The 24096-nt window shown below is 41.0% G+C and overlaps 1 protein-coding gene across 2 annotated transcripts in view; it reads right to left on the bottom strand.

The window, feature by feature from the left end:
• Positions 1–24096, bottom strand: part of LOC147237372 (palmitoyltransferase ZDHHC14-like) — a 54100-nt gene that overhangs the window by 25976 nt on the left and 4028 nt on the right. For both annotated transcript variants that reach the window (XM_086148139.1, XM_086148149.1), the window contains exon 2: positions 11453–11613. In XM_086148139.1, the coding sequence (XP_086004265.1) occupies positions 11453–11613 (161 nt within the window). The remainder of the gene's footprint in view (positions 1–11452; positions 11614–24096) is intronic.

Below are 24096 nucleotides of genomic sequence, written 5' to 3'. Positions count from 1 at the left end.
CTGACATCTGAACCTTCTTCTCCTTCTTCATTCGGCTTTTCCCGTCAGGGGTCGCCACAGCGAGTCAACTTTCTCCATCTAACCCTATTCTCTGTATCTTCCTCTCTCACACCAACTACCTTCATATCCTCTCTCACTATGTCAATAAACCTTCTCTTTGGTCTTCCTCGAGACCTCTTGCCTGGCAGCTCCAATTCCAGCATCCGTCTACCAATATATACACTATCCCTCCTCTGTACATGACCGAACCATCTCAGTTTGGCTTCTCTGACCTTCTCTCCAAAACATCGAACATGTGCCGTCCCTCTGATAGACTCATTCCTGATCCTATCCATTCTGGTCACTCCCAAAGAGAACCTCAACATCTTCATCTCTGCAACTTCTAGTTCTGCCTGCTGTCTTTTGGTCATTGTAACAGTTTCTAGTCCACACATCATCGCTGGTCTCACCACTGTCTTGTACACCTTTCCTTTTATTCTGGCTGAAAGTCTTCTATCACATAGTACCCCTGACACTTTTCTCCACCCATTCCAACGTGCTTGGACCCGTCTCTTCACCTCTTTTCCACACTCTCCATTGCTCTGGACTGTTGACCCTGAGTACCTGAAATCCTCCGGCTTCTTGATCTCCACTCCCTGTAGCCTCACCGTTCCACCTGAGTTCCTTTCATTCACACACATATATTCTGTCTTGCTGCGACTAACTTTCATTCCTCTCCTTTCCAGAGCATACCTCCACCTCTCTAGATTTTCCTCTACCTGTTGTCTGTTCTCACTACAGATCATAATGTCATCCGCAAACATCATGGTCCATGGAGATTCTTGTCTAACCTCATCTGTCAGCCTATCCATCACCATCGCGAACAAGAAGGGGCTCAGAGCTGATCCCTGATGGAGTCCCACCTCCACCTTGAACTTCTCTGTTACCCCTACAGCACACCGTACCAGTGTCTCACAGCTAGCATACATGTCCTGCACCAGTCTAACATACTTCTCTGCCACTCCAGACTTCCTCATGCAATACCAGAGCTCCTCCCTTGCCACCCTGTCATATGCCTTTTCTAGGTCTACAAAAACACAATGCAGCTCCCTCTGGCCTTCTCTATACTTTTCTATTAGCATTCTCAACGCAAATACTGCATCTGTAGTACTCTTCCTAGGCATGAAGCCATACTGCTGTTCACAAATGCTAACTTCTAGTCTCAGTCTAGTTTCCACTACTCTTTCACATAACTTCATTGTATGGCTCATCAACTTTATCCCTCTATAGTTGCTGCAATTCTGCACATCCCCTTTATTCTTAAAAATAGGCACCATCACACTTTGTCTCCATTCTTCAGGCATCTTCTCACTCTCTAAGATCCTGTTGAATAATCTAGTCTGAAAATCTACCGCTGCCTCTCCTAGACACTTCCACACCTTCACAGGTATATCATCAGGACCAACTGCTTTTCCACTCTTCATCCTCTTCAATGCCTTCCTCACTTCACTTTTACTAATTTGTGCTACTTTGTGGTCTACAATAGTCACCTCTTCTACCCTTGCCTCTCTTTCATTTTCCACATTCATCAGCTCTTCAAAGTACTCTTTCCATCTTCCCGTCACTCTTCTAGCATCTGTCAATATATTTCCCTCTCTGTCCTTAATCACCCGGACCTGTTGTACATCCTTTCCATCTTTATCTCTCTGTTTCGCCAACCTGTATTTCTCACCTCCTTACTATCCAACCGAGCATACAAGTCATCATAAGCCCTTTGTTTTGCCTTTACTACCTCTATCTTTACCTTTCGCCGCATCTCCCTGAACTCCTGTCTGTTCTCTTCAGTCCCCTCAGTATCCCACTTCTTCTTTGCTAACCGCTTTCTCTGTATACACTCCTGCACTTCCTCATTCCACCACCAAGTCTCCTTATCTACTTTCCTTCCAGATGACACACCAAGTACTCTTCTACCTGTCTCCCTGATAACACTAGCTGTTGTTGTCCAATCATCTGGAAGCTCACCCTGACCACCCAGAGCCTTTCTCAACTCCTCCCTGAAAACCATGCAACACTCCTCCCTTTTCAGCTTCCACCACTTTGTCCTCTGCTCTGCCTTTGTCCTCTTCATCTTCCTTGTCACCAGAGTCATCCTACAAACCACCATCCTATGCTGTTTGACTACACTCTTACCTACAACTACTTTGCAGTCACTGATCTCTTTCAGGTTACCTCGTCTATACAAGATGTAGTCTACCTGCGTGCTCCTACCTCCGCTCTTATAAGTTACCCTATGTTCCTGTTTTTTCTGGAAAAAGGTGTTCACTACAGCCATTTCCATCATTTTTGCAAAATCTACCACCATCTGTCCCTCTGCATTCCTATCCCGGATACCAAATCTGCCCATCACTTCTTCATTCCCTCTATTGCCGTCACCAACATGTCCATTGAAGTCTGCACCAATTACCATTCTCTCATTTCTGGGGATATTCTGCATCACTTCATCCAACTCATTCCAGAACTTCTCCTTCTCTTCAGATTCACATCCCACCTGCGGGGCATAGCCACTAACAACAATGAGCATCACACCTTCAATTTCCAATTTCAGACTCATAAGTCCTTCTGACATTCTTTTCACCTCTAGGACGTTCCTTACGAACTCCTCCTTCAAGATAACTCCTACTCCATTTCTCTTCTTGTAAGTGCCATAATAGTACAACTTAAAGCCTGCTCCTAAGCTTCTCGCCTTACTACCTTTCCACCTGGTCTCCTGGACACACAGTATATCCACCTTCGTTCTCTGCATCATGTCGACCAACTCTCTACCTTTTCCTGTCATAGTCCCAATATTCAAAGTCCCTGCTCTCAGTCCCAGGCTCTTTCCTTTCCTCCTCTCTCTCTGCTTCTGAACACGCACTCCTCTTCTTCTTGTTCTTGTTCTTCTGACATCTGAACAATGGGCTCCAATTTAAAGGTGCTGATCCTCATCCTGACCACTTCACATTCGGCTGTGAACAGCTCCATCAAGAGCTGGAAACCACAGTCCAATGAAGCCAATAGAACCACATCATCCGCAAAAAGCAGAGACCCAATCCTGAGGTCACCAAACTGGATCCCCTCAACACCCTGTTTCTGCTTAGAAATTCTGTCAGTAAAAGTTATGAACAGAATCGATGACAAAGGACAGTCCCTGCAGAGTCACACTCTCACAGAAAACAAGTCTGACTTACAACTAGCAATGCGGACCATACTCAGGCACTGATCATACAAGGACCGAAACGGCCCGTATTACGGGGTTTGGTAGTCTCAGAGCACCCCCCACGGTATTACTCACGGGACAAGGACAATTGCCTTCTCCAGGTCCACAAAACACATGTAGGCAGACCAGAATCTCCTTGGTTCATTCCAAAAGTCATTCTTCATGGCCTAACCAAACTCCTCCGACGCCCAAGTTTATGCCATAACAACCACCACAGCTGTGTGCTGCTGTGCCCGGAGCTCCACAGGCCAGAAAAGCTTGGTAGGACTCCTTTTGCAGCTTGACGGCATCTCTCACCGCTGAGGTCCACCAACAGGTTTGGGAGTTACCAACTTGACAGGCACTGACCACCTTAAGGCCACATTCTGCTGTCTTGGCAATGGCGGCACAGAACTTGGCCAAATCAAACTCAATGTCCCCCACCATCCTCGGGACATGGTTGAAGCTCTGCAGTAGCTGTCTTTCTGACAGGGGACTCTGCCTGATGTTCCCAACAGACAATGCTCTCTAGTAGCCCCTCTAGGGACTCCAAAAAGGGTGGGTTGTCTGAACTGCTGCTGGGTGCATAGGCACACACAAAGGTCAGAACCTGTCCCCCAAACTGAAGGCGGAGGCAGGCCATTCTCTTTTCCACCAGCTTAAAGCCCAACATGCAGACCCTGAGTTGGGGGGGCAATCAATATGCCCACACCAGGCCCCTCTTACCAGGAGCAACTCCAGATTGGAAGAGTCCAATCCCTCTCAAGAGGCCTGGTTACAACAGACCCTCACAATGCAATTGGGTCTGCCAGGTCTGACCGGTGTCCTACCCCACCGTTGGAGCCAGATCACCATCGGATGGTGATCAGTTGACAGCTCAACCTCTCTCTTCGCCCGAGTGCCCCAAACTTGCGGCCTCAAGTCTGATGATCCAAGCACAAAGTTGATCACTGAACTGCAGCATAAGGTGTGCTGGTGCAAGTTGCAGATGTGCACAACTTTATGTCTGAACATGGTGGTTGTTATGGACAGTCCATGACAAGCAACGAAGTCCAGTGACAAAACATTGCTCTGGCTCAGATAGGGGAGACAGTTCCTTCCAATCATGCCTTTTCAGGTCTTGCTGTCAATGCCCAAATGAGAATGGAAGTCCCCCAAGAGGGGGAGTCCCCAAGAGGGGTGCTCTCTAGTGGTCTCTCTAGGGACTCCAAAAAGGGTGGGTTGTCTGAACTGCTGCTGGGTGCATAGGCACACACAACAGTCAGAACCCGTCCCCCAAATTGAACGCGGAGGGAAGCCATTCTCTCTTCCACCAGCTTAAAGCCCAACATGCAGACCCCGAGTTGGGGGGCAATCGATATGCCCACACCAGGCCCCTCTTACCAGGAGCAACTCTAGATTGGAAGAGTCAAATCCCTCTCAAGAGGCCTGGTTACAGAACCTGAGCCGTGCATCGAGGTAAGTCCAACAATATCAAGCTGGAACCTCTCCTGCGTCTGGCACTAGCATAGACTCCTTTGCCACCAGAGATGTTCCTAGAGCAAGGTTCTGTAACTGCAGATCTGACCACCAAGGTCCCCCACTTCGGCCACCACCCAGCTCACATCCAACCCAACCCCAATGGCCCTTCCTATGGGTGGTGAGCCCAAGGGAAGGGCCACCAATGCTGCCCTTTCGGGCTGAGCCCGGCTTGACCCCATGGGTGCAGGCCCGGTCAGCAGGTGCTTGCCATCTAGCCCTGTCCCCAGGCCTGGCTCCAGGGAGAGGCTCTGGTGACCTGCGTCCGGGCAAAAGAAAACCAAGTCAATTTGTCTTTTTCATTATTTGGGCAGTCTTCTTGGGCCAAATAGCACCAAAAACTAAAACTGTACGAAATTCCTACTGGACAGTATGAGGAAATGTATGAGGATATGCTTCAATTACAAAATATGGCATCATAAAACAGGGCACTTATTTGGTTTATGCAGTATAAAACACAAAACATAAATGTATATATGATAATAACAATATATACCAGTAATCATTTTGAAAGTGATTAAATATCATTTCATAAAAACACTTGCTGATTATCTGTGTGCCACTTTGACTTAATGCTAACATTGTCAAATTTGCAGTGTCACTGAAGGGCCATGGCCAGCATGTCCTGTCAGTTTGAGAGAAGAAGTTAATAATATAAATAAGACAAGGCCAAGCTATTGGACATAACAATGAAGCGGTGAAGAGGCCCACATGGAGGTGATCGGGTACAGAGACAGAGGGTTGAAGGATCAACATTAGCTAAAAGTGTTGAGGGATGATTAAGAAAAGATAGCGGACTGTCCGAAAAGAGATGTAATTTTTGAGCCAGGACAGACCTAGGTGTGTGATGGCTAACTTTTTAATGTTTAGATCAGAATATCTGACAATAAGATGTACATATTTTTCAGTTAAAATTGCAACATGTGACCAGTTAATCCAAAATCTGCTGCTTGTAAATCCTTTGGCAAAGTGGGTTTCATTTGGGAACACAAACATTTCATATTGACATGACTATGTAATGTTGTGTAAATGTATGTAATGTATGTAAACACTCCAATAAGTAGTTGATCAGCATCAAACGTTGAGTGTACAACTTCAAAAGTTCCATAAATAAGGTTAATCAGACAACAAGGTGTCTGTACATTTTGTAATTACAGCTTTGACACATCAACATTTTAATGGCTGAAGACTGAGATGACCCCTTTTAGTATCAATAATTGCAGGTCAGCTAATTGAGATATATTCCGTGCATGTCAAAAATTTAGGTCTATTTAGTTTGCCACAAAGATGTCATGCAATAGACCCTGGCAGACAAGAAAATAGATAGGAATTGCATTGTGAAGTGAATCATACTTCCACAAATACTGTGCTTTTCACACGCTTACATTTGGAATTATCCTTGTCTTTACTAAGCTTGTGCTAGCAGTTAAGATAAACTTGAAGAGAGGGCATGTACACAACCACAAAAAAAGGTTTAAGGAATTCATTCTTTAGAGCACAGACTTCAAACAGCTACACTGAGCTCCCCTAAAGCCATGAAATGCTTAAATGTCATTGCATTCTCCACTGGTGCTCCCAACCTTCAAGTCTGAAGTGTAAGCGTTCAAATTTTATTTTTTCTGCTGGCTTCCTTGTTTTGAAAAATAAAAATAAACAGTTACCCTGACATTCACTGGCCAGCTTGGACATATGAGGTAGAAGGAAGCAAACAGCCAGCTCCAACCATATCTCATTCTGTTTGGCTGTTCAGAAAAGCTTTTGTATTTGGCATCTGAGAGCTAAAAGGATGCCAGCCTGTTTTCTCCTGGCATATTGGGCGAGGAGACAGACACACATAGAAGACATTGCGCAATAAAGTTAAAAAAAAAACAACTCTTCACTTCAGTGTCAGGATAAAGAACACACTGTTTCCTGACTTTACATGTTTCCCTATCCCCATCTTGATGGTGTTTTGAATGGATTAGGATTCCTTCATTGATTGAAACAGATGGGAGGAATCAGATGCTCAGCAGAGGCATATTCTTAATGAAGTGCTGAATGTTGACTGTTCACATGAAATTTGACTTGTTAATTTTTGTCTGAAATATTAATCGCTTCCCCAGGCAGGTGTTTCAACAAGGTTTTATCGCTGTATTCCTAGACATCATTTGTCTAGGAATTTGACCATTTAATCAGGTATTCTTCACATTCAAGAGGTTTTACACCACACTAACCACACAGTGTGTAGACATGTTGCCATTTCTAAAATGTTGACGACTGATGTAGGTTGGGCTGGTTTATTCTATGATGAGGTCAATGTACTACAACTTTCTCTTCAATTCATTGGCTGCATTTGTTCATTTATTAGCTTTTTGTGATAGTACTCTGTGCTGGAGGAGTCATTGTAGGTTTTTTGGGTTATTGTATTCTTATACACATGGAGATATGGCAGTTACATCAGTTGCCAGTAAGGTTCAAAAATGATTTCCTAGACAGGACTCTGTGAGTTTTAATTGGATTAATTAGAAAGTCTGATGAGTTTCTGGAATAAACTGTATCAAAGCGATTGGTTTTGGTGTAGCACTACTGGTTCATTTATATTCCCATTCATCACTCGTGACATTGCTGTAGGTGGAACTGAGAATCCTTATTTAGGTTATATTTTGTGCTGATTTTTTATTTGTTAAAAGAAAAAGGTTGATGCTGATATTTTTAACAGATCACAGAAACACATAAATTCTAATTAGCACATTTATATTGTGGTTCTCAATCAGTCAGAAAAATTAAGAAGTCACACTTCATGGTACAGCAGATTCTGATTAGGTTTCAAGTCCCTGCTGATAGCTTGTATGCCAACAGAAACCTATTTCTTTTGCAATAAACGGATCTTCTTCCACTAGTATTCCCCCTTTTTGTAGACTCCAATGCTCTGTGAAAGATTTCCTTCCATGTCATTGGAGTCCAGACAGCTCTTGCTTCAAAGGATACTAAATACTCCCAGACCAGAGACATCACTCTCTGACATGCATAATAACTCTTCAGAAAGCTACTCCTATCATCATACCCCTAGTCACACTACATTCCCTTTATCATCTTTGCATGTTTCCTCCACATGTTCAACATGATTGATACTTCATGCTTACTTAGGGTCTCATACTGTACTACTACCCGTATTCTCCATCTGATAAAATTCATTTGGACAAAAGTATAAATATCAATGGGAGTATAACACAAGCAAACTTAATTTCACTGGTTGATGGCTTAATCCAGCAGACAGCCATATCATCACTATGATGGCACAAAGTGTTGGACTGTCAGGTTACCATACTGAAGGAGGTTACTGAAGGGAAGAAACACTGTTTTGTCAACAAATCAACTTCAGTAATGTCAGACCCAAGACATGTAGCATTTTTAAGTTGAAAAGGAATAAATTCATGAGGTTGATCATCTCTAAGACACACACACACACACACACACACACACGCACACGCACACGCACACGCACACGCACACGCACACGCACAAGTCTAAATGAAAAATCCCTATAAGTAAGCAAGTCAGGAAATTTAACGTTTTAATAATGTTAGAAATACTGCAAGGTGAGATTTTAATTGTTAGGGTTAATTTTGCGGCAAATTTTGATGGGTACAAGTACTTATTTTTTTCTGTCTTCTTTTATTTCTAGAGGGTATATTAAAGGGATAAAATCAAAGGACAGGCAAATTCATACGTCTGGTTTTTGCCAGTGCCTTTAAGACTTTTTCTTCAGACAGTCAACAATGTTTATACATGTATGATCTGTTTAGAACAGAAAGATGCTACAAAAAGGTGCAGTATATCCAGCCGCATCCAGATCTGAAAGGCAGCAAATGACCACATGGAAAACAAAGGCCAGGGTGATTGTAACCATTAACAGTGTAAAAGCATTGATTTGTAAAAAAGCTACCCATGCTAGCCGAGCCAGGCAGATGCTTTATTATCATTGGTATCAGCATGATTAGTTTAAGAAATATTTGTCCTGAGAGTCAGCATAATCCTGTTGTTGGGGCTCAGATTGAGGTTGGACGATCAGGCTAAGAGCTAAAGGATGTGCCAATAATGTCTTGTGTATAAAGCTGCTGTGCTAGGTTTTGAGTCAAACAACACTGTACAGCATAGATTCTGATGGAGAACCCTGAGAGAAAAGTAGCATGAAGACTGACTGGAGAAATAAATGAGAAGTGTGACTGCAAAAAGGGGTGAATGGTATTGGTGGTGGGGGTAAACACCATAAATATTTGAGCAGGAAAACATGAAAACAAACACTATACAAGTACTATGAGCAACTATACAAAGCAGCTACAATTTAAAGCAGATTTTTTTTGATAAACGGAAAATGCTGGGGGTATGTGGGTCAACGATGTACTATTTGTTTACCTTGTGAAAAACAATATTTGCCAGGATAACATGGTTTTTGCAGTGCTCTTTCAGCACATTGCCCTAAGCTCTGTGTTATTTACCAACTTTTCAAAAGCTCCTAAGACACCAAATGAGATTAATTAAGTCAGTCAAGAGCTTGTTAAATGTGACCTCTGTGGCCTGAAGCATTGAAAAAGCCATAAGGAAAATTGCCTAACACTCCACAGTAAAAGACAGGAATTAAATGGGATTTGAGGGAAGGGATGATATGCAGCTCATCTAGAGTGTAGTAGGATACTTTAGTAGGTTACCTGTGAAGTCTTCCCAATCAAATCTAATTCTATTCCTCAAACCAGCAGTTTAAGTACTCCTGTGCTAGCTGAAGGCTGCATCTTAGCGCTATGACTTTTAAGTAGAGAAATCGAGGGGAGGGCAGATGATACATTGGGAATTTGGTCACTTACCCACATAAAAAAGATACATGAAAGAGAAAATGGAATAAATAACACTGCATTACTTCTAAATCTGCAATATTTGCAAGCAACACAGTGATGCATCCATAGACCTGGTGCTGCTGAAATGCTGGCCACGTGCAGATAGTGTTTCTTGTATTAATGCATTCAACTACAAAAAAATATGTCTGATTTATAAATCATAGAAGAAAGACCTTTATTGTCACATTCAGTTATACACAGAGCTGAGCATCAGTGAAATTTCACCACTGCATTTAACCCATCATGGATGTAACAGCAGAGCAGAGGGAAGCAACTGAACAGCTTCAGGAGAGGGGTTCAGTGTCTTGCTCAACAACACTTTGACAGGCTAGGAGGAGCCCTGTATCAAACCATGAATGTTCAGTTCCAAGGATGACTGCTCTAACCTACTGTGCAACAATGCTCCTGTCCTGTATATGATGTGATAATCTAACAAGTAGATGTGAAGTTCAGAAACAGTAGTCAAAGCTCATTCTGCCACATTGCAACCAACTGTCAGAGATGTGATCCTGTAAATTTGTTTAAATCATATCTAGTGGTTCCAAATGCCTGAATAGGCTTACCCATCAACATAAATCAAATTTAGAAGCTGGCAAGATGACATTCTTATCAGGTTACATGTCAAATATGGACCAGTGGAGAGTTGAACAAAAGCAAATATATAAAATCCAAAGGATGCTCAAGAGTAGTGCAACAGCCTCAGCGCAACATCACATCAAGATTTAGCAGACCTTTATACATTTCCATATTTTTTTGTAACAATTCAGAAATTGACAAGTGTGGACAAGTGTTTGTGATTCAGACAGCCCTCAAAATGGGCTTCCACTATTTTGTTCTACTTTAGTGCCAAGTTGAGATCAGCTTATGCCTGTTTTCTTTATACAGCCATCCACCTCAGGCACAGCACAGGAGGCTTCTGCAAGCTAGCCAATCAAAAGAAAGTTTGCATTCACAGAGGAATTGCTGGATTAGACAAGAACAAGACAGCTAGTTTCAAACAATAGTTGAGCTACAATATAGCAATTCAAATTCCTGGGATGTTAGAAAACAGTGACAGCGTCACTTTTGCTACAGTCAAAAGACCTCTGCTGTGGAATCCTCAAATTCACTAAGAATGTTTGACCAGTGATGACATTTCCTTCCACTTCCTACTGGAAAACTTTCAGTCAGCAGAAAGAACTGTACACCGGAGGAAAATATGTTGGAGGTATGAATGTCGAAAACAGGGTAATAGTCAGTTTTACTTAAAATATTGAAAAGATTGTGGATGTGGGCGACTATACTGTACTGTATTCACTACTGGCAGACAATAACTTGAAAACACTTTCAAATACATACATACATAACATAACAAAACATACAACATATACAACCTTGTTTCATGAATGGCAGTCTCTCTTGTTGGGGAAAATGCTATTTTAATAAATACAACTAATACAACAGGCTTATGTATTTATAAGAAAGAGACTATGCAGACGGCTAATATACCAAAAAAGCAAGCTTTTGGAATTTACTTTTATTGCAGGAAAAAAACAGCAAGGACAAGTCTTTTAGGAATTCTAGAAACAGAGCAAAAGGAGAGGCTCAAGTTCTTTTGAATGCATTTCTCTTGAGATAGCAAGCATTACACCTGAATGTCCCTTAATTTTGTTATATTGGACTTCACACTGAAAGTATCTTGGATTTCCTTTTCCATCTTTTTTCTTGTAAACATGGATGTCCATTTTAAACCTGAGAGTTAAGAAAATATTGTTTCAGCCTTCCTAAAAATAGACCCATCTCAAATCATACTGTCAACTTACTCTTCGCCACATCTTACATTTAAAGTTGTTTACAGACAGTGTCTTACCAATCTGCCTCTCCAGGTCAGCTGCTTCATCTGGGGTGGCTCTGGGAAGGACACCTGGGTCACTGAAGCTTGTTCTCAGCAGCGTCCCCAGCACAAACAGAAAGAGGACACTTCCTATCACCGGGATGGCTGGGGTCAATTGCAGAGCCAAGAAGGGACAACTGGCAAAATGAAAAACAAATAAAACAAAAAAAAACAAAAAAATTGGTGTGAGGAAAATACAAGACACTGACTCGGTAAGCATTCGTGGATCAGTAAAAGCTCAAGATATTATCATCTTGGGAGATAGATAAGCATCTTGACATGGCAAACACCAAAGGATAGCCTTGGTGCAGGCACAAAGCACTCTTTTCAGGGTAAACATTGGCAAACAAAGCCTGAATACTACATTGGATGTTACTTGAAAAGAGCCATTGCACAATTCTTATTTGTAGCCTAATGGTATGTGCATGGCGATAACTGCTCAATAGGAACACATGAAACACAGGGATCAGTCCTGTGCGGTGTTTTACTCTAACAAGACCATCTAGTCCAATTCAATTAAAAGTCCAGGGGCACTGGTAGTTATTACAATGACCACATTTAGTGATACACTGAGCAGGCTGCCAGGTTTCATTATATTTGTTAGCCTGTCAACTGAATTAGATTAGAAATACTTGGTGTCTGATGTAATTTGAGGGTGGCTGTGGAGGAGGCCAAAGAAGTACTCAAGGCTGAAACAAGGTAGGGAGGAATATCAGACTAATACAAATCATATTGTTTCAGACCAGTTTAAATTCATTTTTGAAACATATCTATATTATAATCAATTCCTAAGAAATTTACAAGAACAAGCTTAAAAGATGCCCAATTATTTTACATTTTGTCATGCCAGAAATGATGGTGGCATGATAATGTTATCTACATATACCGCAATGAAAACAATCAAAAGTGGTGCAGCCAAAGCACTCTATACACCATAGTGAACGGCCCGGATATAAATATGGACCTAGAGCATTTTTACATTGACTTGCTGATCTGTCTTAACTGGAAGTTAAATATCAGCAGCATATCCTAACTCTTTTTACTTGATCATCGGGCAATGGTAGGTCTTTACACAGACAAAAAAAAAAGTCAGCCAGCACATGAATCCCTTGCAAAAATCAAAAATACCAACTGGCTATAATTTAAAAAAACATCATCAAGAATCAAGATATGTAATTGTCATTGTGCAGCCAGAGTGGAATTTTGCAATGAGAACTCCTGGTACAGAGCATGTACAGGCTTTATAAAAAATAAAAATAAATAGACAGTTATTTACACAGTGTGTAGTTATATACATGATGCGGATGGTATGAAGGGTATTATGAGTATGAATGAGTTTAAAGTGCAGAAACTATTAATACCCATATGACAATAATACTGTAAGAACCTCTATTTTTTCAGAGGTTTTCCTAAAATGAAAACTTTGGACTTTGTGTCTTTATTTACAATGTATAGCAGTAACCTCATATTTTTGACTCTGTTCAGCTACATTCATATTGTTTTCTGATATTTTATGTAACCAGAAAAATAGCAGTAACCTTGTATTTTTGACTGTGCAAGTACATTCATATTGTTTTCTGATATTTTATGTAGCCAGAAAAAAATGAAAATGATCAATGATGAATTACATCTTAACCCACTAACCAGACTGCAATTAAATAACCAATTTTTACCAAAATGAGTAAGTGTAACTGAGAAGTAAAGTTTTTAGGAAGAACAGCATTAAACAGTAACAAACTCACTGTCCTGCTCTAGACTAATGTGGACACTTTGTGCTTCGGATACATACATAAGGAGACAGACTGTCCTGCATGGAAAAAAAGAGGGTGTTTATAACATTAGTATGGGGCTACAGTTTGGACAAAAGGGTACAGAACCGTTTTTTACAAGCAAACAAATGCCTGACTTTGAATGGGAACAACGAGCTTGTGAAGGAAACAGGAATGAGTTTTTTGATGTGGTACAATGATTGACAACATTGGAATTCTTATTTCTTGTTTCTAGGTGTGCTCCCTTTTCTCTTTTTCTTGGTGAGTTGTGCATGAGGAACAAATAAAACACCTAGAATAAGAATGAGAAGAATATGAATAGAGACATTGCATTGGGGTAAGTCACTAGTATGATCCTGATCCCCGAATAACATATTGAAGTTCACCATAAAAATGTCACACCTGCAGTCGTATTCTTATTTCATGCAGGACAAACTAGAATATTTAATCTCAACCAACGGCAGTGTTGTAAGTTGAACTTTGTAACCTGTCAGGTAGTGACTTAGATGGTGGAAAAGCATAAAGAATAGCTTGATTGTCAGTCTCAAATGCATGCCAATAGACATGGATGGATCAAAGCCTGACTCCTCATTAGACAACAATCAAAGGACCATATAGACAAGATACCCGTCAGCAACATACTTTATTCACTGGTTTAGGATGTTCCCTATGAAGGGGATGTACATAATAATAAATATTAGTCACTGATTACGAGTGGCAAATATAGAGTAATTTTAACAGCTAGGCATTTCCTATTTTACAACATCATTTCAAATCAATATATTGTCAAATCTTGGATTTGACTAGATTACAAGGGCAACTGTTGCCATGGAGATGTAAGTATTTGACATGGTAAATTTGTGAGGGAATGCTGTTGCCCTGAAAATGGACACATAACTGACTAGGACACTAAATACAAGGCAACAAACAATAAGACTAAGAAAAAAAAATGAGAGAAACGAAAATAAAAACAAAGACGCCATGCCACTATGATGCCACTCACTTAAAATGATGAGAAATAAAAGTACCATCCACATTTTAATTATTCATGCTTTTATTAATCCCCGTGGGGAAATTTGTTCTCTGCAATTAACCCATCATGGATGAACCATGAGCAGTAAGCATGTCGTCCACCAGTGCTAGGGGAGCACTTAGGGGTTCAGTGTCTCACTCAACAACACTTCGACACACTCGGAGGAGATGGGAGTCAAACCCCATCCTTTAGTATTGAACACAGCTTAATTTGACATTTGCTGACAATCAATCCAGAACCAGGAAGTGTGAATAACTGTCAAGCACACATACTCAGTCTAAAGCCACCACTAGGCCATCTTGGAGGAGGGCTGATCAGAAGCCAATTTGCTGACAAATGTTATTGTAGAAAAATTATGAATTCATTTAATTCTTGGAGACCTTTCACTTCTTATCTGCTCAGTACCAACAACAAAAAAATATATTTTCCATTCCTGACTCCTTCAAAGTGCACTCTGAAACCATGTCACATTGGTCAAGAAACAGCACAATTCAGTAAAACAAAATATTGGGCTGGAGTGACCATTGTTTCCGTCTCTTCTCAGACATCTCAAAGATTAAGAATTTGAATAAACCGCCAGGGCTAAAGGGCTGTTTAGATTGCAAATAGCAAAATTGTGACTTAATTGTTTGCTTATAACACATTATAACTACATCTTTTAGACATGCCCCATATTTTCAAACTCTGATTCCATGTCCACACATAGACACTTTTTATTGCTCAGGGTCTAAAAAAATCCAAAACAAGTTTGATCACCATTCAACCTGCAAACTATGAATCTGTTCACTGAAAACTAAGTATTTATTCTGCTTTTTTAGTTTAGAAAAAAAAAACCCTTTAACAGAATGCTTGTGACTTCAAACACTGATGAGATTTTGGACATCAGAATAATAAGAGGAGGTAATCATTTATTTTGTTATGTGAGGCAACATTTAGAACAGAGAACATGATTAAATCCAAGTCATTCACTAACAGGACCTTTATATGCTAAATCAAAGATCTGAAAATTGTAATTTGACTACACTGACCAAAAGAAATGTGCTAGCGCCTACAGAGACAAAAATTCTACAATCACAACACACACTTTTCAAAGTCAGTGCTGCAAACGCTGTTTTGTATAAATTAAGAATAAGTCTTTGTCGAATCTTATAGTTGCAACTGGACTAAGTTTATCTTCTTTAAGATGTTTCTCCTTGAAGACATGTCTAACGCACTGTGGGGAGTTTCCAGCATTTACTGTAAGTAATGGAACTGAATGCAGCCTCAGGGCGGCACTAGCCCGTGTCTCCCCATGCCTGCCTTGGGGGGGCACGGAGCAGTGTCTCTCTGTGCCGGTCCCAAGCCTGAATAAATGCAGAGGGTTGCGTCAGGAAGAGCATCCGGCGTAAAACTTTTGCCAAAACCAAACATGCAAGTCTACCATAACCATATCATACCAGATCGGTCGTGGACCGGGTTAACAACGACCGCCATTGGTACTGATGACCTACAGGGTACTAGTGGAAATTGGGCTACTGTGGGTCGAAGAACAACAAGAAGAAGAAGAAGAAGAGGAGGAGGGCGTGTTTGGAAGCAGAGAGAGAGGAGGAAAGGAAAGAGCCTGGGACTGAGAGTAGGGACTTTGAATATCGCGACTATGACAGGTGAAGGTAGAGAGTTGGTCGACATGATGCAGAGAAGGAAGGTGGATATACTGTGTGTCCAGGAGACCAGGTGGAAAGGTAGTAAGGCTAGAAGCTTAGGAGCAGGCTTTAAGTTGTACTATTATGGTACTGACAAAAAGAGATATGGAGTAGGAGTAATTTTGAAGGAGTTTGTCAGGAACGTCTTGAAGGTGAAAAGAATGTGAGAAGGACTTATGAAACTGGAAATCAAAGGTGTGATGCTCAATGTTGTTAGTGGCTATGCCCCGCAGGTGGGATGTGAATTTGAAGAGAAGGAGAAGTTCTGGAATGAGTTAGATGAAATGATGCAGAACATTCCCAGAAATGAGAGTGATAATTGGTGCAGACTTCAATGGACATGTAGGTGAAGGCAATAGAGGGGATGAAGAAGTGATGGGCAGATTTGGTATACAGGATAGAAATACAGAGGGACAGATGGAGGCAGATTTTGCAAAAAGGCTGGAAATGGCTGTGGTGAACACCTTTTTCCAGAAAAAACAGGAACATAGGGTAACTTATAAGAGCGGAGGTAGGAGCACGCAGGTAGACTACATCTTGTATAGACGAGGTAACCTGAAAGAGATCAGTGACTGCAAAGTAGTTGTAGGCGAGAGTGTAGCCAGACAGCATAAGATGGTGGTTTGTAGGAGGAGTCTGGTGACAAGGAAGATGACGAGGACAAAGGCAGAGCAGAGGACAAAGTGGTGGAAGCTAAAAAGGGAGGAGTGTTGCATGGTTTTCAGGGAGGAGTTGAGAAAGGCTCTGGGTGGTCAGGGTGAGCTTCCAGATGATTGGACAACAACAGCTAGTGTTATCAGGGAGACAGGTAGAAGAGTACTTGGTGTGTCATCTGGAAGGAAAGTAGATAAGGAGACTTGGTGGTGGAATGAGGAAGTGCAGGAGTATATACAGAGAAAGCGGTTAGCAAAAAAGAAGTGGGATACTGAGAGGACTGAAGAGAACAGACAGGAGTACAGGGAGATACAACGTGAAAGTAAAGATAGAGGTAGCAAAGGCAAAACAAAGGGGGTACGATGACCTGTATGCTTGGTACAGGTTGGCGAACAGAGACATAATGAAGGAAAGGATGTACAACAGGTCCGGGTGATTAAGGATAGAGAGAGAAATGTATTGGCAGATGATTGAAGAATGATGGGAAGATAGAAAGAGTACTTTAAAGCTGATGAATGTGGAAAATGAAAGAGAAGCAAGGGTAAAAGACGTGACTACTGTAGACCGCAAAGTAGCACAAATTAGTAAAAGTGAAGTGAGGAAGGCATTGAAGAGGATGAAGAGTGGAAACGCAGTTGGTCCTGATAATATACCTGTGGAGGTGTGGAAGTGTCTAGGAGAGGCAGCGATAGATTTTCTGACTAGATTATTCAACAGGATTTTAGAGAGTGAGTAGATGCCTGAAGAATGGGGACAAAGTTTAATGGTGCCTATTTGTAAGAATAAAGGGGATGTGCAGAATTGCGGCAAATATAGAGGGATAAAGTTGATGACCCATACAATGAAGTTATGGGAAAGAGTAGTGGAAACTAGACTGAGAGCAGAAGTCAGCATTTGTGAACAGCAGTATGGCTTCATGCCTAGAAAGAGTACCACAGATGCAGTATTTGCATTGAGAATGTGAATAGAGAAGTACAGAGAAGCCCAGAGGGAGCTGCATTGTGTTTTTGTAGACATAGAAAAAGCATATGACAGGGTGGCAAGAGAGGAGCTCTTGCATTGTATGAGGAAGTCTGGAGTGGCAGAGAAGTATGTTAAACTGGTGCAGGACATGTATGTTAGCTGTGAGACATTGGTACAGTGTGCTGTAGGGGTAACAGAGAAGTTCAAGGTGGAGGTGGGACTCCATTAGGGATCAGCTCTGAGCCCCTTCTTGTTCCCAGTGGTGATGGGCAGGCTGACAGATGAGGTTTGACAAGAATCTCCATGAACCATAATGTTTGCAGATGACATTGTGATCTATAGTGAGAGCAGAAAACACACAGAGGAAAATCTAGAGGTGAAATTATGCTCTGGAAAGGAGAGGAATGAAAGTTAGTTGCAGCAAGACAGAATATATGTGTGTGAATAAGAGGAACTCAGGTGGAACGGTAAGGCTACAGGGAGTGGAGATCAAGAAGCTGGAGGATTTCAGGTTCTTGGGGTCAACAGTCCAGAGCAATGGAGAGCGTGGAAAAGAGGTTAAGAGACAGCTACAATCAGGTTGAAATGGGTGGAGAAAAGTGTCAGGGGTACTATGTGATAGAAGACAATCGGCCAGAATGAAAGGAAAGGTGTACTAGACAGTGGTGAGACCAGTAATGCCGTATGGCCTAGAAGCAGTTACAATGACAAAAGACAGGAGGCAGACCTAGAGATTGCAGAGATGAAGATGTTGAGGTTCTCTTTAGGAGTGACCAGGATGGATGGGATCAGGAATGAGTCTATCAGAGGACCAGCACATGTTCGATGTTTTGGAGAGAAGGTCAGAGAAGCCAAACTGAGATGGTTTGGTCATGTACAAAGGAAGGATAGTGAATATATTGGTAGACGGATGCTGGAATTGGAGCTGCCAGGCAAGAGGTCTCCAGGAAGACCAAAGAGAAGATTCATGGACACAGTGAGAGAGGATATGAAGGTAGTTTGTATGTTTCACATTTACAACTATCTATCTCATTATCTCACTGCTGGCCATTTTGTCTTTTGAGTGACCTTTGAGGGTAAAGGGTCATGGTTACCATATACTGTGGCTAGTAGGTATGGATTACATCAAATGGCATATGAACTGGGTTTCTAACAAAGAGAACCCATGCAGGCACAGGGAGAATATCCAAACTCCTCATAGAGCAGGCCTGGCCAACCTGTGGCTCCCAAGCCATATGCGGCTCTCACGTTCATGTCAATTCTTGTATTTGTGTGTTTTTTTTTTTGCTGTGCGCGGAGAACACTGGAGCGGCACGTGATTGCACAAGTAAAAAAAACACAAACACAAAAGTCGACATGAACGTACGAGCCCCATGCGGCTCAGGAGCCACAGGTTGGCCAGGCCTGTCATAGAGAGTACCCATTTGGCCACTATAATAGAACCAGGAGCCTGACAACAGTACCACAAAGCCACCAATTATACTATTATCATTATTTGAATTAGTATTGTCATGTAGTTCATTTTTTAGTGTTCGTTATTCCTTTGGATCCATTTTGGTATAAGAGGCTAACTTTGGTTTTTAACCACTGAAAATCTCCGTCAACCAGCACTAATTAATACCTTGGCTGCCTGAAATGTGACAGTCATTTCTGTGTGAAAAATACGAAACGTAAAGAACAACAACATAATCTATATACTGTTAAGTATGAATATATCAACACAAATAGCCATCCATTCATCTTCTCCCGCTAATCAGGAGTCAGGCGGCAGAGACAGCAGTGAGGCCTAGATCTCTCTCTCCCCCGTCACACGGTCCAGCTCCTCCGGGGGGACCCCAAGGCATTCCCAGGCCAGCCAGGAGGCATAGTCTCTCCAGCGTGTCCTGTGTCTTCCACGTGGTCTCCTCCCAGATGGACATGCCCGGAATACCTCCCCTGGGAGGCGTCCAGGGGCGTCCTGACCAGATGATGAGCCACCTCATCTGACTCCTCTCTATGCGGAGGATGCTTCTCTTTTAAATCAAGTCACTAGACACAATCAAATAAACATTCTAAAAATGTTCAATATGTCGATCGCCATCTACCAGTCGATCGCAAAGGTAATACTGGTAGATCACATCACATGACATTAAAATAGACGTCAGCCTATTATCCATTCCATCACTTGTTTAACAGACAGGGGAGCCAGTTAGATGACATCTGATTTTTTTCTGACACTGAGGTCACTGCACATGCACAAACAACGGCGCGAAGTGCAACAAAACTAACAAGCTAGTCAGCAAGTTACCTCCAGTTTTTAGCCCTCTGTTTTCTCTCTTGAACTTAAGAAAGGGTATAAAATAAGTGGGGGAGCTTGACCAAGTGAGAAGACAAAAACTTGGCACTTTCATATGGAATTGGGGGAGGATTTTTTTTTCCACAATGACATTTTCAAGGTGCGTTTGCCTCATCTGCCAGTCTAACATCGCAATACCAAAGAAGGGTAATGTGGAGCGGCATTTTCTGACTCCTCATGGAAAATACGACACGGACATCCCGCTGAAAAGGAGAGCTGAGAAAGAGAAAGGTGAAGGAACTAAAATCCCAGTTGTCCAGACAGCAGTCAGTTTTCACACAACATACTTCAAAAGCGAAACCGCGACCGAAGCATCGTTCCGGGTGAGTCACGTCATCGTTAATAAGGTCAAACTGAATAACTAGACTCAATATCTCTGAGCCGGTACTCTGACAGCCTGAGGGGGCTGGGGCCCAGGGGGCTCACAACTACCGCTCATTAGAACCTTTACTTGTGAAATTAAGTGTTTGTACATCACTTGCTTGCTTAACTACATCGGCTTCAATACAAATATTCCCTAAAGATTAAAAGCAGATGCTTGTTTTATACAAATGAGGCCCAAGTTGGCATGGAGAACCCCCACAAAGTGGCACTAAAGTCCTACTACTGATCACTGCTTTAGCAGTGAAATTACAGCACGACAAGGACACAGCATCTCAGAAGTACAAATCCGCATGGCTTTTACAGAGGTAAAAAGTATGCTGACGGCAGTTCGAAAAGCTTTGTGCCTTCTTTTTCGATTATTCATGGTAGTTTCACACACCAGAACATGGGGATATTGTGTTACTGTCACTGTAACCAACATCTTACTGGAATGTAAAATAGAGGTAGTTAAAAACTGTAGCTGGTCCATAACTCTTTGTTATTTGTCAATCATTTTGTCTATTTATTGTGGTTCTTATGGAGAGGTACTTTTAGTGGACTACATGTATTCTTCTTCTTCTTCTTCTTCTTCTTCTTTCGGCTTTTCCCGTCAGGGGTCGCCACAGCGAGTCAACTTTCTCCATCTAACCCTATTCTCTATATCCTCCTCTCTCACACCAACTACCTTCATATCCTCTCTCACTACGTCCATAAATCTTCTCTTTGGTCGTCTTTTAGTGGACTACATGTAGCTTTCTAAAAAAAAAATATCTTGAAACCATAGTGACATTTAAGAATGGTCCTTGACAGAAATCTGCAAGCAAATTAAGTGTTTTTTCATGTAAAGATTGACGTCTCCTTTAGCCCTCTATCATCGCTATTGCGACTAGGCACAGCTATTTAAAATTACAGTTTACTAAACTGCTTCTCTGACTCATCAAACATTTGATATTACTGATTAAGATTGCCTCTCAGAGATACAGACATACAAGTTATTTTTAAGTTCCAACACAGAGCAAAAATGCTAACATTGGGCAGAAAAACATATGCTAGTAGAGCACAGCTTTACTAGCATAAAGCATTTATGGTTTTAGTCAATGCTGCTTACAAATACTTAGAGATTAATGATGAGACACTAGACAGCCACTCTCTAAATTGATCAAAATTAGGACTTGCACAGATGCAGACTGGGATAAAGCAAAGCAGAGGACGATTGGAAACGAGCAGACAGTTCAAATACTAAAAATGCCTATCAGCACATCTTAAATAAGACAAAAACAGTGGGGTTCATGTAAGTGAAAAAGATATGTATATGTATTGAAACAAGGGGTCCTACAAAAATAGCTTAGCAACGGCTACACCCTACTTCAACACTATCACAGCTGATTTGCAGTGGAATGCATGCATGAGGTACTAATCAGCAACCTGCTCCTCAGAGCAAGGTACAGCTGCCCAAATTCGGAGGACAGACAAGCAACAGAGAGAAGGGGGAGACAACATACATTGTAAGCAGGGAGATTAAGAAAGGTAGACTTTATGAGCTAAGTTAGTTGTATTAATTGGGCATTTTGAATTAAATCAATACACTCGGGATATTAGGATATATTGGAAATCATGTTTAATGTTTTTTACTTGGATCCATTAATTTTAGAAATACACACCAATTGACATTTAAAATTGGTGGACCTGCACCCCAGCATCTCTGTTTCTATAGTGGCTAAGGCAATGTATAGTCTTGGATTACTGACATCTTGGTATCACAAGTGATTTCAATCAAATACCAAGTGATTTTCATTAAATAACATCTGCATCAACTACATGGCCAAAGTATTTGGAATTCATAATGTATTATCACTGTTGGCCACCTCTACTATATATTGAGAGATGTTATTACCGCTGACTGACCTTGCAAAGATATTTGTAAAATATTTCTCCAAAACAAGCTCTTGATGAGTATAGTTCAATACTACTGTAAGTAATCTTACAGTAGTATAAAAGTGTTTTGATATTGTCATTTGATATTCAAGGAGGTATTTTGACACTGAAGAATTAAGGCTTTTACCAGAAATTTTAAAGCCTTGGGTGAAAATGTCATCAATATACATCACTAAAATGCCTACACATATGAAAAGGTAGAAAATATCTAAAATAACATTTGCTAGTTGTAGTGTACAAGGTGTGTGTACACACACGCAGCTTGTGTGCACACACACAATTAAGTTAATGTGATGAAAAATATGAAAAATACTACAATGCTATTTTCTACATAAAACAAGGGTATCTTTGGTTCTTCAGCCAGCAACATTTTTACAAATTTGAGATCAAGTCCATTGCAACACAGACTGACTAACAATAATCTGCAACTATCAACTTGATTAAAAAAACGTAAGAGAAAAGTTGGTTGTGGTTGGTTGGTGTCCGACTGACATCCCTAACCTACTTTTTTGTGTTTTTAGAATAATATTTCATGCATGATCTCTATTTTTTTTCTTCTGGTAGAAGTAGTAGCAGATAATTTTTCTAAGAAAAGAAATTAAGAGAAAAGTACAGAAGGACAGAGTGACTCATACAGACACACCTTGGCCTCCATCAAAGCCTTCAGCTTTGATTATACTATGTGAGACTTGGCAGATAGAATTGGCAGAGGGGAATAGAGGTGAATGCTTGAACAACTGTTTGGATTTGGAGAAATCAATCTTAATAACTGTTCTCATTTGAAAACAAGTAAAACCATAAGGCAGCGTCCTCAACTTATTTTACGCCAAAAACAGTTTTATGAAGACAATACTTTCACAGAACGGCCTTTATGATGGTGAATAAATGCAATTAAATAAAATGACACAACCAGTGTACAAAACAAGTATAAAATGCATAACAAAATCAAACTCACCATAATGTTGAGTCATTGGGACCTCTGTACTATTGTTACTGACATTTCTTGTTTTTACGCATTACCACCAAGTTGTGGGCTTAATTTTTGGATAAATGTGTAATATGACCAAAACAAGTGTTGTGGCATGTGTCAAGAGGCAAAGATGGATGTAACTGGAAGAGAATCTGCTAATTTTTCAATATCACACTGATGATAAAATGAAAAAGAAAACTTTCTGTGCAACTCAATACTAAATGATCCATGGACCACTCCTTGGCTGTGGCTGAGTCATGGGGGACATCTGCTATGAGGATTCTCCACTGATAAATCATTCATAAAATATTTTTAAAGATGGATGGTTTTATATTATACTGACAAAAATGTGATCCATACAGTGCTCATCATTCAGTACCAATGATCTGTTACAGGACATTTCACTATAAGCAGCTAAAAAACTATTTCTTCTCTCTTTTGTCACAAACCACAGTGGTGTGTTAGATCAGATTTCACAAACAAAATGGTCCAATGGAACACAATTTCTAACATCTGCTGGAGTGAAGTTTTATAAGGCATGTGGGGGAACAGGCAACATGTGCAACAACAGCAGCACACATGGGTATCTGGTGGGGGGGGGGCTCCAACAGAATAATAAACAGACCATATTCCGCTGGTCACTAACAGGGTTTATTGTTCATGCCTATACACCCCCCAGACAAAGCAAATAAGCAAAAAGAAACTTGCAGATTTAGAAATATCTGGTAAATTGTTTATTCTGAAGGTCTCTACTTTTGCCATCTTTTAACTAGATGGGAGAATATATCTTGAAACAGGCTAATACAAAATATACAAAGGGACATGGAAGCAAGTCAACATACAAAATTAGGCCTTACAAATTAAACAAGAAACTGTTGTTATCAACAACACTGATGAGTGGGGATCAAAAACAAAA

This window comes from Fistularia commersonii, chromosome 1, assembly GCF_037954325.1.
Source record: "Fistularia commersonii isolate RoL2024-O1a breed Wild chromosome 1, RoL_Fcom_v1.0, whole genome shotgun sequence".
NCBI classification, from domain to species: Eukaryota; Metazoa; Chordata; class Actinopteri; order Syngnathiformes; family Fistulariidae; genus Fistularia; species Fistularia commersonii.
Note: the sequence above shows the minus strand (reverse complement) of the source record. Positions and strands in the feature narration are given on the sequence as shown.